Here is a 15,836-nt window from a genome sequence, read left to right on the forward strand (position 1 = left end):
ATGCGGATATTATGTAAAAAAAAATGTGGTAACAGATCTAGAACCTTTGGCAAGCTAACGAATGAGTAATCTAAATATGAATAATCAACTTTGTCCTGCATGGTGATTACTGTCTGGTATTTGCTTTGAGAGCAGTTGAACTCCTCATTATTAAAGAGAAATAATCCTTTCCTCTCTGAAGCATTTGTGGACCATTCAGTTGGGTGTGGTGAATAAAATACTTAAGGATCTACTACATAAAAATGCAATAGTCAAAGCACAATATTTTTTCGCTCCGTTTCTCAAAGGATGGAATATTTTGTATTTGCCCTGATTTTATGTCTTGACTTCATGTACCATTGTATAGTGACATTTTTAGTTGAAATACAGTAGGACTAAAAATATTGATAGAATACTAATAAACCATGTTGGTATGTGTGGTTGTCACATAGGATTCACAGGAGATTTAAATTCACAGTTGTCAACGTAAAGGATTCATGCTATTTAGCTTCTTCATGAATCTATACCACAAAGGAAGAGCTTTTCGCAACATATTTCACTGAGGGAACTACAAGGATGATAGGCGTAATACTATGTGTCAACTCATGGATTTCTAAGCATTGCTCACAATACAGATCTGCTTTTCAACATCAGGGTTCTTTCAGTGTCCTTGAACAGCATTTGTTTTCCTGTTCAGTTCAGTTCAGTCGCTCGGTCGTGTCTGACTCTTTGCGACACCCATTGAACCGCAGCATGCCAGACCTCCCTGTCCATCACCAACTCCCAGAGTTTACCCAAACTCGTGACCATTGGGTCGCTGATCTGCTGTCGTCCCCTTCTCCTCCTGTCTTCAATCTTTCCCAACATCAGGGTCTTTTCAAATGAGTCAGCTCTCCAAAAACTGGAGTTTCAGCTTCACCATCAGTCCTTCCGATGAACACCCAGAACGGATTTCCTTTAGGATGGACTGGTTGGATTTCCTTGAAACCCAAGGGACTCTCAAGAGTTTTCTCCAACACCACAGTTCGAAAGCATCCATTCTTCTGTGCTCAGCTTTCTTTATAGTTCACCTATATATTCTGTATACAGAAGAAAAACACTCATGAGTATAAAACTTGTTCACATAAAATGAGTGTATGAATTGTTATCTTCCCGACCCAGGGATCAAACCCACATCACTTCCATATCCTGCGCTGGTAGGCAGAGTATTTACTGACCGTGCTGCCAAGGAATCGATACACATTTCAAGAACCACTGCCATCAGCTTCTCCTGTTCATGACCGAGGTAGGAGAAAGAACGCTGGAAGAAGTACCATAAGCATATTATTTAGTCAAGGAACTGTTGTTATGCTGGATACTCCAGTTATTACTGGGACAAGTCAGTTCCTCCAATGATGATCGGTATACCTGAAAAATTCTTACAAATTCATGGGATGCGATGTCTCTATGATCAATGTGTTCATCTTATGCTACTGCTTCAGGTAGACCTGCCTCAGCATGAAGGACTGCACTTGAAGGGATGCCTACTATTCCAGCTCAAGCAACAGATACTGACGTGCAGATCACTGTCCTTTGTTGAACAGGATCAGCAGTTTGTCAACATAGGTAACACGCCAGAGCAAGCCTTGGGATGCAACTCTGAAAACAGGCTAGGCCCTCTTTTCCCCAAGCCCTGCGATAAAATACGAATCCAAAAAAGAAAAATAGCAACGATTTTGTCAGGACTTCCTCGCTTTTGCGTTCTGGATGGCAGGAAGCACACACTGAGGCCAGATGACTGCAGGATTTAATTGTGAGCTAACATTGGGTGGGGTGGAAGCTCATCACTCTAGGAAGAATGTGGCTAAACTAAACCGTTTGACTTTCATTCACTTCATGTGCATAGAGTTCCATAATCCTTCGTTAAGGAATTCAGTAAGTTGTACTTCCTTACCCCTTCACCATCTCTTGGTTTACACGAATGTAAGTTCCTAGTCCAGCACTTATTTATACAACGCGTGTTACAGGTAGTAGTAGTGCATAAATGATGATGAGCAATGACAGGAAGTTTATTTCTTCTCTGTTCGACTTCTCTATTTTTATACAACCAAGCAGTGAAATATACTTACGAATGTGAATATTTTAGTGGTGTGTAGAAATACACAGTGTTGGCACAATAATTATCAGGGTATTGTGTCTTTTTCATATATTCCTTTGGAGATTCTGTTCCATTATATGTATCATAGGATATTCAATACAGTTTCTGAAACTATAGAGTAGGTCCTTGTGGTTTCTTTCATACGTAGTACTATGTAGTTGTTAATACTTCAAACAAAAACTGGTACACAAATATTCATAGCGACCTTATTCACAATAGCCCAAAGGTAGAACCCATTCAAGTGTCCATCGGTGGGTGAATGAATATGCATCACAGGGTATATTCAAAAGCTTGAACAGTATTCTACCATACAAAAAGATAAACTGAAATGGTTCTGCCACTGCGCAAGACACTACAGAAATTACTCCAAAACTAACACATGGAACAAACAGATATTTCAATTCTAATTCATGCTATGTACCCAAAAGGTTTGGAAAAGGGGGCTGAAAAAAAAATGCATATTTCTGCAGTCATAGTCACAACAGCGTGATTCACACTGGCCAACAAACAGAGGCAATCTGAGTGTCCATGGACAGCCAGTTCCATAAACAAACTGTGGTAGACACACAATGGAATCTGATTCAGCCCTTCAAAGTCGGTAATTCTGACAATGCCACAATGTGGACGAACCTTATGGTCATTATATTAAGTGAAATAAACCAAAATAGGAGAAACGTTCCGTGATTCCACTAGTATGAAATATCCAAACAAGTCAAGTCCAAAGCCAGAAGAACAGAAAGGGATTCCCAGGGATCGAAGACAGTTCATGTTTCACAGAACCCGCCCAGTTTCCCTTGGGGAAACTGACTTCTCATGACATCTCCAAAACCGATTATACAAATAATTGGAAGTCATATCCAGTCAAATGAATGTAGATATAATTTTACAATGTATACCAACCTCACTCAAACGTCTCAACAGACAAAAGGCAAAATTGTATCTATGGTACCTCAGCTTTGCTTAAAACTGTATCTACAGTACCTTAGTTCTGCTTATGAAATTTAATAATAAAAAAAAACCACACTAAAGTCTATCCAAAAACGGACATAAAAATTATAACATGAACTTTAAAACATTATAAATTTAAACTGTGAAAAACCTTTTTCACACAACTTAAATGCAAGCCACAGAAAAATGTATTGACAAAATACATATATGATAAAGGATCGTACTCCAAATATACCAAAATATCTGGAACAAACAACATCATTAAAAGTGTGTAAATCTGAACTCCTGGTCAAATGAAAGATACAGATAGTAAATCAGCATATCAAAAATACTCAAAATCATATGTCATTAGGAAATTACAAGGTAAAACAGCAGTGAAGTAGCACTGCACACCTATTAGATCCAGTAAGCTCAAAAAGGGGAAGGGGGCGCGGGGCTTCTCTGGTGGCTCAGTGGTAAAGAATCTGCGTGATGATGCAAGACACTCAAGTTCGATCCCTTACCCAGGAAGATCCCACGTGCCAGAGAAACTTAGCTGGATTTTTCCACAGCTAAACAAGGCTCACCTGTGACCTGAACACTACACGCCTAGCACTTACTAAACAGCTTTGAAAAAGTGTCCAGACAAAAAGTATCACACAATTACACACAGCTCTACTTCTAAGAGCTAAAGACTTTCAAATATCAGGATGTCTTCGGGCGATGACTGTGTAAGCAAATTGGGATACATCCAAAGTGAAGGGAAGCAAATGCTACCCCAAAATATACCACTTCAGCATGAAAATTAGTTGGACCTAATTAACTTTCTTTTTCTTAAGAGGACACATGCTCATCTCTCACACCCAAGTTCAAGACGGCTCTTCTGTGAGTCACATTTACAAGAGAAATCTCATTTCAAAGGAATCCTCGACCAGATAGAAGGATGACAGTCTTGTGAAACTCTTTTTTTTTTTAAATCAATAGGAAAACCTAAGATGTAAATCTGTAGAACGACCATATCCTTCCTTTCCTTTGGTTTTATTTTTATTAATATTGATTCTTTTTTTTTTTTGTATTTGGCTGCACCAGATCGACCTTCATTGAAGCCAGCCAGATATTTAGGTAAAGGATGCAACTCTGCGTTGTGGCATGGGAGATCTAGTTCTCGGAAAAGGGATTGAACCTGGGTCACCTTCTTTGGGAGTGTCCAGTCTTAGCTACTGGACCACCAGGAAGCCCCTGGTTTGGTTTTAGATGAAGATGGTATCTAACGTGATATCTTGGGCCATTTCAGTCACTGACTCAGTTTCCTGAGTTTCTTCAAAGCACGCATGAGGTACACATAATAAACCGGTGTGCAAAACAAGGAAAGGGAGTTCATACTACAACACTGTATGCTTACAAATAGCTAAATGGTAAATGGCATGTTATTTATTTTTAATTACTATGGAGAAAAAAAAAGAATGCAGGATTCACACATTTTATAACATGAATAAACATTAAAACCATCTTTAGCGAAAAATATCCATATAGAAAAGGCCACACAGATCCCATATTCACCGTCTGCTCTAAGTCCATCAAGTTTGTCCAAATCAACGTACATCTCCATAGCATTCCTAAAAAAAAAGGGGGGTGGGGTGGGAAGAAAAGATATATTCATACAATTGAACAACTGCTGAAAGGGAAGTGGGGCTGTGGATTACATTATAGTGCAGAAATCAAATGATGTCCTGATTTTGGAGATTATGTGGAGGTTCTGCAGGAGAATGCACCCACTTTGAATAAAACACATAGAGTGATTTAGATGATGTGGCAAATGCGAGCACTTTTTCCCTTTGCTAGGAGTTTTCTGTACATTTTACCCAGAAAGGAAATTATGTTTCAAAACAAACAAGTCGATACCATAAAAGAAAATCGAATTAGACAGGCAGAAAATTTTCTATAGAGTTCAGACTTACCCAGGCGAAGTTCAAGGGAAGCTGTGATGCTCCACTGTCCTTGTAGGAGTCCACATGGAATGAAGAAGTACTGTGGGAAGTCTATTAGTAACCACTGTGCCTTGGGTCTGCAGAACAAACAGATTTTGCAAATAAAATGTTCCCCATAACTTCACAAAAAGTTGTTAGACTACATTCAGTAAAGTTGAATAATTTTCGATCAATTTACAATCATAGAAACTACTACAACTTACAATCCCAATCAATACATAAAAATCACTTGCATTTCTATAAACTAATAACAAACAGAAACAAACATTAAGAAAATCTCACTTATAATTGCACCCAAAAGAATAAAACATCTAGCAACAAACTTAATCAAGGACATAAAAGACCAGTAGTCAGAAAACTAGAAAGCACTGATAAAGAAACCAAAGAAAACACAAATAAACAGAAAACGACACCACGCTCAAACACTGGAACAAGAGGAATTCAAATGCCCATTTCAAACAAAGCCATCAACAAATACACTGAGTGCCATCACAAAATGATATTCAATGGCCTTTTCACAGAAACAGAAATAGTCCTACTAGTAGGCTGCTAATATTGAACAGGACCTTAAAGGGCCAAGAAGACTCTGAGAAAGAAGATCACTGCTGGAGATATCTTCCTCTCCGACTTCAAACTACAGCACGGCCTTGTAGTAACCACCACAGTGAGGAACTGGCAGGAACACAGACACAGGGACTCCAGGAAAGAAGAGAGAGCCCAGGAGTGAACCCACATGGACGTGGTCAGTTCATGAAAATCAAACCAGGAATGAGCCAAGAGGAAAGGACACTCTTCTGAAGAAACAGGGACAGGAAAACTGGCCAACTACTCAGAAGAACATCTGCGAAGGTCATCCTCTAGGCCATCGAACAGAAATCGAACTGAAAACCTGCCATTTGTACATGGAGCTCTCCCCACCCCCACCCCCACCCCCCGAGTGCTCTGAGATGGACCTCCGGTCAGCGCTCAGCTGGACACAGGAAACATCTACTTCGTCCTCATTTTCCCCTCTTGCAGCGTCTCCCTGCTGGCGGGCACTGAGGCAACCCCTCTCCTCTCAGCTGGGATGCAGCCCCATAACCCCAGAGCCCGAGTCCTGAGGGTCCTGAGGAGACAGAGCTCCCACCAGGGAAGAGTGGGCAGCCCCATGCTCACAGACCTCAGAGGGCTCACTCACAAGCAGCTCTGCTGTGAGCACTCAGACTGGAAGCCCAAACTGAAATGGAGCACAATGGCTCCATGACCCTCCTCAAAACACGGCTAAGGAACAGTCAGAGCCTGGATGGAATGCAGCCATAAAAAGGAACATATTTGAGTCCGCTCTAAGGAAGGGGATGAACCGAGAGCGTATTAAACAGGCAAGTCAGTCAGAAAGAGGAAAACATGGAATCGAGAAGGATGGGTCTGACGAATCTGTTCACATAGCAGCACCGGAGATGCAGACATAGAGGACAGACTTACGGACCAGGGTGGGGAATGGAGAGAGCAACATGGATGCATGTACACCAACATTTGTAAGTAGACAACCAGTGGGATTTGCTGTTAGGACTCAGGGAACTCAAACTGGGGCTCTGTAATAACCTAGAGAGGTGGGGATGGATGGGATGTGGGAGGGAGTTTCCAGAGCGAGGGGACACAAGTACGTCTATGGTTCGTTCGCGTGGATGTATGACAAATCAAACCGATATTGTAAAGCAGTGATCAATCAACTAGAAATAAATAACTGTTTATTAAAAAAAACGAAATGAACAGAAGCACAAACTTTGCAACTAACACCAGAATTCCATTTAAAAAACTATACAATTTGAGAAAACAACAAAAGCTCTCCATGACTTTTGGTCTGGTGATGAGTTCTAACACACAACAAAAAAGCAAAATTACCAAATAGGAATATACATTATTTCAAATATTGACTTTTACAATTTTATACATTGACCGTGTGAAGGACCTTATTCCAGAGAACCAAAAGACACTCTGTTAACTGAACCAGTGACCACCCAACCTTCCAGGCAAAATAGAAGAGAAAAGACCTGCATGAGTCATCTTACCACAGGAGGTCCTGGTAGGGAACAAGGAACTAACAAGCTCCCACCAACCAGGATTCTACAGAGGTCAACAAGAGGTCAGTAAGAGATGGCAGACTGCAGTCCAGAGGTCCTAGCGACTTCCATCTTGCAGCAGAGACCCAGCATAGTCCAAACGAATTCAATGTTGCAACAAATCAATAAACAAATAAAAGGACAGAAGTTCTTTGCACACATGACTGAGATTAGGGGTGAGGCAGTACATGTATGTGCCCGGAAAATCCTAAAGTATAAGAAAGGAAAGAAATTAAAGACAACTATCAAGCTGTCCAAACTGATAAAAACGAATGATTACACAGTGTTCTCTGTATACATTAGCAGATAATAATCTGAAAAGGAAATTAAAAAAATTCCCTTTCAATAATGTCAACATGAATACCACACTTTGCCATGGATGTAATGACGATGACAAGACCGGCACGCTGGAACTTATACACCCTGGCTGAAAACTATCCTGAATACATGGACAGATATTCCATAACGATGGAAAGACTTAGGATGGCAATCCCATGGAATGCATCTTCAATCTGAAATGAAGATTCGATATGATTTGATCGCTCAGAGCTTTTGTGCCATCAACTGTTATTAAAGTATGAAAGAGATAGAGAAAGCTGCTGACTTAGACTTGAGGCGGGGTGTACGCCCTGCTGGGCTCTAGCCAGATATTCTACAGGCACTAGCAGTCAGCTCAGGAAAGAAAGGCACTGTCTCAGGGAATGGCACCAGGCCCCTCCCCCACGACATGCCTTGAGGTCACATTGGCAGCAGGTGAGTCCTCCGGGGCCAAAAACTGATTGACATGAATCTTGAAGAAAGGCAGTATTCCAGGCAACTATATCATTTCCTTAACATAGATGAGGAGAACAAGGTAGGGGGAAAACATACTGTTTTGTTCAAGTCGTTTCTGAGCCTATTGGGGGAACCGACCTGAAGCCAGAGTCCAGCGGAAATCCATAGGATATGTACATCGCTTAAGACAAACATTTCCTTAGGAACAAAGGCATTGCTTAGCTCAAGGTTTGTCTGCGAAATGCTTACACATCAGGAGATGGCTCCGAGTTGGGTTTCCACACACAAGAACATGCATGCAAAGGACAAGCCTGCACAGCCCATCTGCCCCCCTCCCCCACAGCCAGCAGCATTTCCAAGTGACCTCCTAAGGCCTTCCCCAAACTACAGGGGCACCTCTGGGTTTCCTGTTTCCCTCACTTCGAACACTTTTCTTTAAAAAAAAAAAAAATCCCGCACACTTCTTGATAGAATGCCACAGTGGAAGGAAAACAGGCCTTCAATATTTAAACCTCCCTGTGCCAAACACTTGGAGCTTGGTTTGGTTTTGTTTTGTGTTGAATTACACCACCACATAATTTAAACTTGTTACAAGTTCTAATCATTCAGTTCCAAAATACCAAACTTTTATTGCACAAGGTCCCCTTGAAAAGGCCCACACAGCAGGACAGCCACAGATTCGGCCATGAAAGGGCAGCAAGATGCCCTCCCCCCTTCTTTGCTGCCTGGGCGGCCACCAGGGTTGGAAATCCATGCACCCTACTAAGTTTCTAGGGTGCAATTCGTGGACCCTTCCCTTTCCCCTCCCAGCAGGTGCTCCAGGGCCCGCTGGCCTACAAAGTGCCAGAAGCAGGGCTGGGCCAGCCAGCCAAGATTCAGGGTTCTGTCCCTTGGACTTCCAGCGGACCCTAGGCTGCTTGGGAAACCCGCGCAGGCTCGGAGATTTTTCAGCAGAGGGGTGGAGCGGTAAAGGCCTTGACCCCAAAGGCGAGGCCTTTCTGCGACCGCCAGGTGGGGGAGCTCCGAGAATGTGCCAACAGAGGGCGGAATACGTGGTTCCCTGCTCCACGCAGTCCCAGTGCCCTGACCCGTGGTCCGCACCCCTCCGCTGCGCCCACTGGATGCCGATCCTTGGGGACCCAGGAGCGCACGAAATGGGCGTGCCCAGCCGCAATGGCGACCCCCGAGAGCACAACTGGGAAGCCCTCCCCCACCCCCGCCAGGAGCCGACCCCAGCCGAGACCGGACCCCGCCCCGCGCCGCCCGGGTCCGCCCCGCCCCTGCCGCTCTCCCTGAGGCTTCCTAGCCGCAGTGGCGACCACCGGGAGCACAACTGGGACCAAACCCCCACCCACAGTCATCGGAATCTCGACCCGCGAAGCCCGGGTTTACCCCGCCCAGGGTGCGCTCCCGGGGCATTTCCAGCCGCAGTGGCCACCTCCGAGAGCACAACTGGGAAGCCCTGCCCCACCCCCGCCAGGAGCCGACCCCTGCCCCGCGCCGCCCGGGTTCGCCCCGCCCCTGCCGCGCTCCCGGTGCCTTCCCAGCCGCAGTGAGGACCCCCGAGCGCACAACTGAGACCGCCCCCCACCCCCTCCCGACCGGAACCCCGACCCGCGCCGCCAGGGTTCGACCCACACCTGTCCCGGCACGCTGCCCACCTTCACCGGGGGCTCCCGGTGAGCCCCGCGCCCACTCCAGGTTCCAGGAGAGGCTCTGGCTACTGCCGCCAGTTCAAACACGAGGACAATACATCCACCCCACAGGGACGATCCAAGCTGTCTATGATTTAGGGATCAAACGAGGACTACAGAAAGGCAAGGTGACCTGACCTAGGAGGGCCATGAGAGTCTATAGAACCAGACAAAGTTGGTTACCAAGGAAACTTTTTTCCTTGGAACCTGGAAACCTGGTTCTTTGCATATGCAATGACCAACAATTAGCTTGTTACCCAAGCCTGCCTCGCTGCCACCCCCACCGCCACCCCCATCCCCCACTCCCCAGGAGACCGGCTCAAAGAAATATTTTAAATCTCAGGCAGAAAACTGGAAGATGTCTTGTCTGTCTCTCTGGATTTAGGTATGTGTCAGTGTGAGCCTTGTGGTTTTTGATAATATTGCTCAAGTTCTGAGTTCTGATTTCAATGGTCTCAAGACAAGGCAGCGCTTCCAAATCTAACTGCTGGAAATACAAGAAAACATTGACCTAAATGAACGTCCGAGTCCCGTGAACTGGGAACTAGTCAATATGAAATATCTAGTATTTTTGGTTTTGCTCCTCCACTATAGATATGTCTAAGAGTCAACAACATTAAGCACAACATGTTCATAGTGCCTAGGTTTCCTTTGAGGTAAAAATTGCTCTATTGTCATATCTCTCACAAGCCTGTCAGCAAGAAAGTACCTGGAAACGACAACAACAAAAGTAAAAAATGTAAATGTGATATGAGCTTTTAGACAAACCCTTAACAATAATTATACTCCAAAATATCTGCCTCTCATAGTCTTGATTGAAGGCAGAGGAGAAGGGGACGACATAGGATTAGATGTTTGGATGGCTTCACTGACTCGATGGACATGAGTTTGAGCAAGCCCCTGGAGTTGCTGAGGGACTCGGAAGCCTGGCATCCTGCAGGCCACCGGGTCCCAAAGAGTCAGACACGTCTGAGCAACTGAACTGAACTGAACTGAAAAACGTTTCTCCAGGTGTTTTGGTTCCCCGAGTTTCTATCCTTGGGCTAAACTAAGTGACGACAGTGTATTTCATAGCTAGGTCATTTCCAAAGTAATGAAAGTTCTGAAAGGACCTCCCTTTTACACAGAAACAAAAGAGATTTTTGACTCTCCATGAATCTTGTCTGGCACCATCCTGACATGTTAAATGTAAGAAAGCAATTGTTTTGTTTTGTTTTGTTCTATTCTTGGGGGTGGGGGAAGGGAGTGCGCTATATCGAACGCCAATATAAAAGTCAGTTCTTGGTTGCTGAAGTGAAATGTATGACTTGTTTTTATAAGAAGGTATGTGGAATGCATTGACACTTGAGGAAGGAAAACGAAGTAGTTCTGTCTTACAGGTGGAAGTTTCAGGATGGGAGAAGCAAAGGAATGGGTACAGAATGGGATAAGGAGGTTGTAGCGAAAGTGGACCCCCAGAAAAGGGTTCTGTGCCTAGCAGAAGTTTTCTTGAGATGTGGAACTGCCTTTGCTAATGGAGTTTCAGTTTCTTTACCTCTTAAGTGATGTCTTCTAGGTTGACCTAGAACAGAAATCTTTGGTTAGCTTTGGCTAAGTGGAGAAGTAGTGTTTCACGGTGACATATGTGATCCTACCTGACTGTTCGCAACCCTTTTGATATCGATGCACTGCTTCTGCTACTGCTGCTGCTGCCGCCGCCGCAGCCGCTGCTAATTCGTTTCAGTCGTGTCCGACTCTGTGCGACCTCGTAGACGGCAGCCCACCAGGTCCCGCAGTCCCTGGGTTTCTCTAGGCAAGAACACTGGAGTGGGTTGCCATTTCCTCCTCCCATGCATGAAAGTGAAAATGAACGTGAAGTCGCTCAGTGGTGTCCGACTCTTGGCGACCCCATGGACTGCAGCCTACCAGGCTCCTCTGTCCGTGGGATTTTCCACGCAAGAGTACTGGAGTGGGGTGCCATTGCCTTCTCCCATATCTATGCACAAGCCTGCCTAAATAATTGACTTCTAGCTAGCTTTGGGATGCCAATGACCATCCACCCTTACCAGGCAACAGAGAAGAGAAAACACTTACCACAGGAGGTCCTGGTAAGCAACAAGGAACTAACAAGCTCCCTCCAAGCAGGATTCTGCAGAGGTCAACAAGAGGTCAGTAAGAGATGGCAGACTGCAGTCCAGAGGTCCTAGCGACTTCCATCTTGCAGCAGAGACCCAGCATAGTCCAAACGAATTCAATGTTGCAAAAAATAAGGACAGAAGTCTTTGAGCACATGACTGAGTTTAGGGGTGAGGTAGTACATGTATGTGCCTGGAAAATCTTAAATATGAGAAAGGAAAGAAATGAAAGAAACTATCAAGCTGTCCAAACTGATAAAAGCGAATGATTACACAGTTTTCTCTGTATACATTAGCAGATAATAATCTGAAAAGGAATTTTAAAAAATTCCCTTTCAATAATGTCCACATGAATACAACACTTTGCCATGTATTAACGATGATGACAAGACTGGCACACTGGAAATTATACACCCTGGCTGAAAACTATCCTGAATACATGGACAGATATTCCATAATGATGGAAAGACTTAAGATGGCAATCACATGGAATGCATCTTCAATCTGAAATAAATATTCGATATGGTTTGATCGCTCAGAGCTTTTGTGTCATCAATTGTTATTAAAGTATAAAAGAGATAGAGAAAGCTGCTGACTTAGTCTTGAGGCTGGATGTACACCCTGCTGGGTTCTAGCCAGGTATTCTACAGGCACTAGCAGTCAGCTAAGGAAAGAAAGGCACTGTCTCAGGTAATTGCAGCAGGCCCCTCCCCCACGATATGCCTTGAGATAACATTGGCAGCAGGTGAGTCATCCCGGGCCAAAATTTGATAGACCTGAATCTTGAAGAAAGGCAGTATTCAAGGCAAATATATCATTTCCTTAATATAGATAAGGAGAACAAGCTAGGAGGAAAACATACTGTTTTTTTCAAGTTGCTTCTGAGCCTTTTGGGGGAACCGACCTGAAGCCAGAGTCTAGCGGAAATACATAGGATATTTATATCACTTAAGACAAACATTTCCTCAGGAAAAAAAAAGCATTGCTTAGCTCAAGGTTTGTCTGCGAAATGCTTACACATCAGGAGATGGCTCGAGCTGGGTTTCCACACACAAGAACATGCATGCAAAGGACAAGCCTGCACAGCCAATCTGCCCCACCCCACAGCAAGCAGCATTTCCAAGTGACCTCCTTAGGCCTTCCCCAAACTACAGGGGCACCTCTGGGTTTCCTGTTTCCCTCACTTCAAACACTTTCCTTAAAAAAAAAAAAAATATCCCGCACACTTCTTGATAAATGCCACAGTGGAAGGAAAAAGGCCTTCAATATTAGGAACTCCATTGGAAAAACACTTGTAGCTTGGTTTTGTTTTAATTACACCACCACATAATTTAAACTTTTTACACGTTCTAATTATTCAGTTCCAAAACACCAAACTTTTCTTCCACAGGGTCCCCATGAAAAGGCCCACGCAGCAGGACAGCCACAGATTCTGACATGAAAGGGCAGCAAGGTACCCTCCCCCCTTCTTTGCTGCCTGGGCGGCCACCAGGGTTGGAAATCCATGCACCCTACTAAGTTTCTAGGGTGCAATTCGTGGACCCTTCCCTTTCCCATCCCAGCAGGTGCTCCAGGGCCCGCTGGCCTACAAAGTGCCAGAAGCAGGGCTGGGCCAGCCAGCCAAGATTCAGGGTTCTGTCCCTTGGACTTCCAGCGGACACTAGGCTGCTTGGGAAACCCGCGCAGACTCGGAGATTTTTCAGCAGAGGGGTGGAGCGGTAAAGGCCTTGACCCCAAAGGCGAGGCCTTTCTGCGACCGCCAGGTGGGGGAGCTCCGAGAATGTGCCAACAGAGGGCGGAATACGTGGTTCCCTGCTCCACGCAGTCCCAGTGCCCTGACCCGTGGTCCGCACCCCTCCGCTGCGCCCACTGGATGCCGATCCTTGGGCACCCAGGAGCGCACGAAATGGGCGTGCCCAGCCGCAATGGCGACCCCCGAGAGCACAACTGGGAAGCCCTCCCCCACCCCCGCCAGGAGCCGACCCCAGCCGAGACCGGACCCCGCCCCGCGCCGCCCGGGTCCGCCCCGCCCCTGCCGCTCTCCCTGAGGCTTCCTAGCCGCAGTGGAGACCCCCGGGAGCACAACTGGGACCAAACCCCCACCCACAGCCATCGGAATCTCGACCCGCGAAGCCCGGGTTTACCCCGCCCAGGGTGCGCTCCCGGGGCATTTCCAGCCGCAGTGGCCACCTCCGAGAGCACAACTGGGAAGCCCTGCCCCACCCCCGCCAGGAGCCGACCCCTGCCCCGCGCCGCCCGGGTTCGCCCCGCCCCTGCCGCGCTCCCGGTGCCTTCCCAGCCGCAGCGAGGACCCCCGAGCGCACAACTGAGACCGCCCCCCACCCCCTCCCGACCGGAACCCCGACCCGCGCCGCCAGGGTTCGACCCACACCTGTCCCGGCACGCTGCCCACCTTCACCGGGGGCTCCCGGTGAGCCCCGCGCCCACTCCAGGTTCCAGGAGAGGCTCTGGCTACTGCCGCCAGTTCAAACACGAGGACAATACATCCACCCCACAGGGACGATCCAAGCTGTCTATGATTTAGGGATCAAACGAGGACTACAGAAAGGCAAGGTGACCTGACCTAGGAGGGCCATGAGAGTCTATAGAACCAGACAAAGTTGGTTACCAAGGAAACTTTTTTCCTTGGAACCCGGAAACCTGGTTCTTTGCATATGCAATGACCAACAATTAGCTTGTTACCCAAGCCTGCCTCGCTGCCACCCCCACCGCCACCCCCATCCCCCACTCCCCAGGAGACCGGCTCAAAGAAATATTTTAAATCTCAGGCAGAAAACTGGAAGATGTCTTGTCTGTCTCTCTGGATTTAGGTATGTGTCAGTGTGAGCCTTGTGGTTTTTGATAATATTGCTCAAGTTCTGAGTTCTGATTTCAATGGTCTCAAGACAAGGCAGCCCTTCCAAATCAAACTCCTGGGAATACAAGAAAACATTGACCTAAATGGAAGTCAGAGTCCCGTGAGCTGGGAACTAGTCAATACGAAATATCTAGTATTTTTGGTTTTGCTCCTCCACTCTAGACATGTCTAAGAGTCAACAACATTAAGCACAACCTGTTCATAGTGCCTAGGTTTCTTTTGAGGTCAAAATTGCTCTATTGTTATACCCGTCACAAGCTCGTTCGTCAGCAAGAAAGTACCTGGAAACGACAACAACAAAAGTAAAAAATGTAAATGTGATATGAGCTTTTAGACAAACCCTTAACAATAACTATACTCTAAAATATCTGCCTCTCATAGTCTTGATTGAAGGCAGAGGAGAAGGGGACGACAGAGGATCAGATGGTTAGATGGCATCACTGACTCGATGGACATGAGTTTGAGCAAGCCCCTGGAGTTGGTGACGGACATGGAAGCCTGGCGTCCTGCAGGCCACGGGGTCCCAAAGAGTCAGACACGACTGAGCAACTGAACTGAACTGAACTGAACTGACAAACGTTTCTCCAGGTGTTTTTGGTCCCCGAGTTCGGATCCTTGTGCTAAACTAAGTAACGACAGTGTATTCAATAGCTAGGTCATGTCCAAAGAAATGAAAGTTCTGAAACATTCACGACTTGAAAGGACCTCCCTTTTACACAGAAAAAAAAGAGATTTTTGACTCTCCACGAATAGTGTCTGGCAACATCCTGACATGTTAAATGTAAGAAAGCAATTGTTTTGTTTTGTTCTGTACTGTTCTTGGGGGTGGGGGGGAAGGGGGGCGCGCGCTATAGCGAATGCCAGTATAAAAGTCAGTTCTTGGTTGCTGAAGGGAAATGTATGACTTGTTATTACACGAAGGTATGTGGAATGCAATGGCACTTGAGGAAGGAAAACGAAGTAGTTCGGTCTTCCATGTGGCAGTTTCAGGATGGGAGAAGCAAAGGAATGGGTACAGAATGGGATAAGGAGGTTGTAGGGAAAGTGGACCCCCAGGAAAGAGTTCTGTGCCTAGCACGAGTTTTCTTGAGAGGTTGAACTGCCTTTGCTAATGGAGTTTCAGTTTCTTTACCTCGTAAGTGATCTCTTCTAGGTTGACCTAGGACAGAAATCTTTGGTTAGCTTTGGCTACGTGGAGAAGTAGTGTTTCACGGTGACATATGTGATCCTACCTGACTGTTCTCAA

General features: G+C 45.8%; 1 protein-coding gene across 35 annotated transcripts in view; it reads right to left on the bottom strand.

Moving 5' to 3' along the window:
• Window positions 1–413: 413 nt before the first annotated feature.
• LOC129641171 (uncharacterized) overlaps window positions 414–15,836 on the bottom strand; it is a 148,959-nt gene continuing 133,536 nt past the window's right edge. For 17 of the 35 annotated variants that reach the window (XR_008709204.1, XR_008709205.1, XR_008709200.1 and 14 more), the window contains 2 exons: window positions 5,002–5,108; window positions 4,457–4,659 (listed from right to left, as the gene is read on the bottom strand). Coding sequence is in view for 1 of the 35 variants with exons in the window: in XM_055565955.1 (XP_055421930.1) it covers window positions 1,050–1,058; window positions 1,154–1,279; window positions 4,604–4,659; window positions 5,002–5,108; window positions 11,233–11,399; window positions 11,672–11,726 (520 nt within the window). In the remaining 34 variants the exon portion in view is untranslated. Of the gene's footprint in view, window positions 1,059–1,153; window positions 1,280–4,456; window positions 4,660–5,001; window positions 5,109–11,232; window positions 11,423–11,671; window positions 11,727–14,785; window positions 14,872–15,836 lie in introns of those variants that run through there. The other 18 variants (XR_008709219.1, XR_008709218.1, XR_008709216.1 and 15 more) reach the window with 7 other exon arrangements.

The sequence above is a fragment of the Bubalus kerabau genome, unplaced genomic scaffold (assembly GCF_029407905.1).
Source record: "Bubalus kerabau isolate K-KA32 ecotype Philippines breed swamp buffalo unplaced genomic scaffold, PCC_UOA_SB_1v2 scaffold_92, whole genome shotgun sequence".
Lineage (NCBI taxonomy): Eukaryota > Metazoa > Chordata > Mammalia > Artiodactyla > Bovidae > Bubalus > Bubalus kerabau.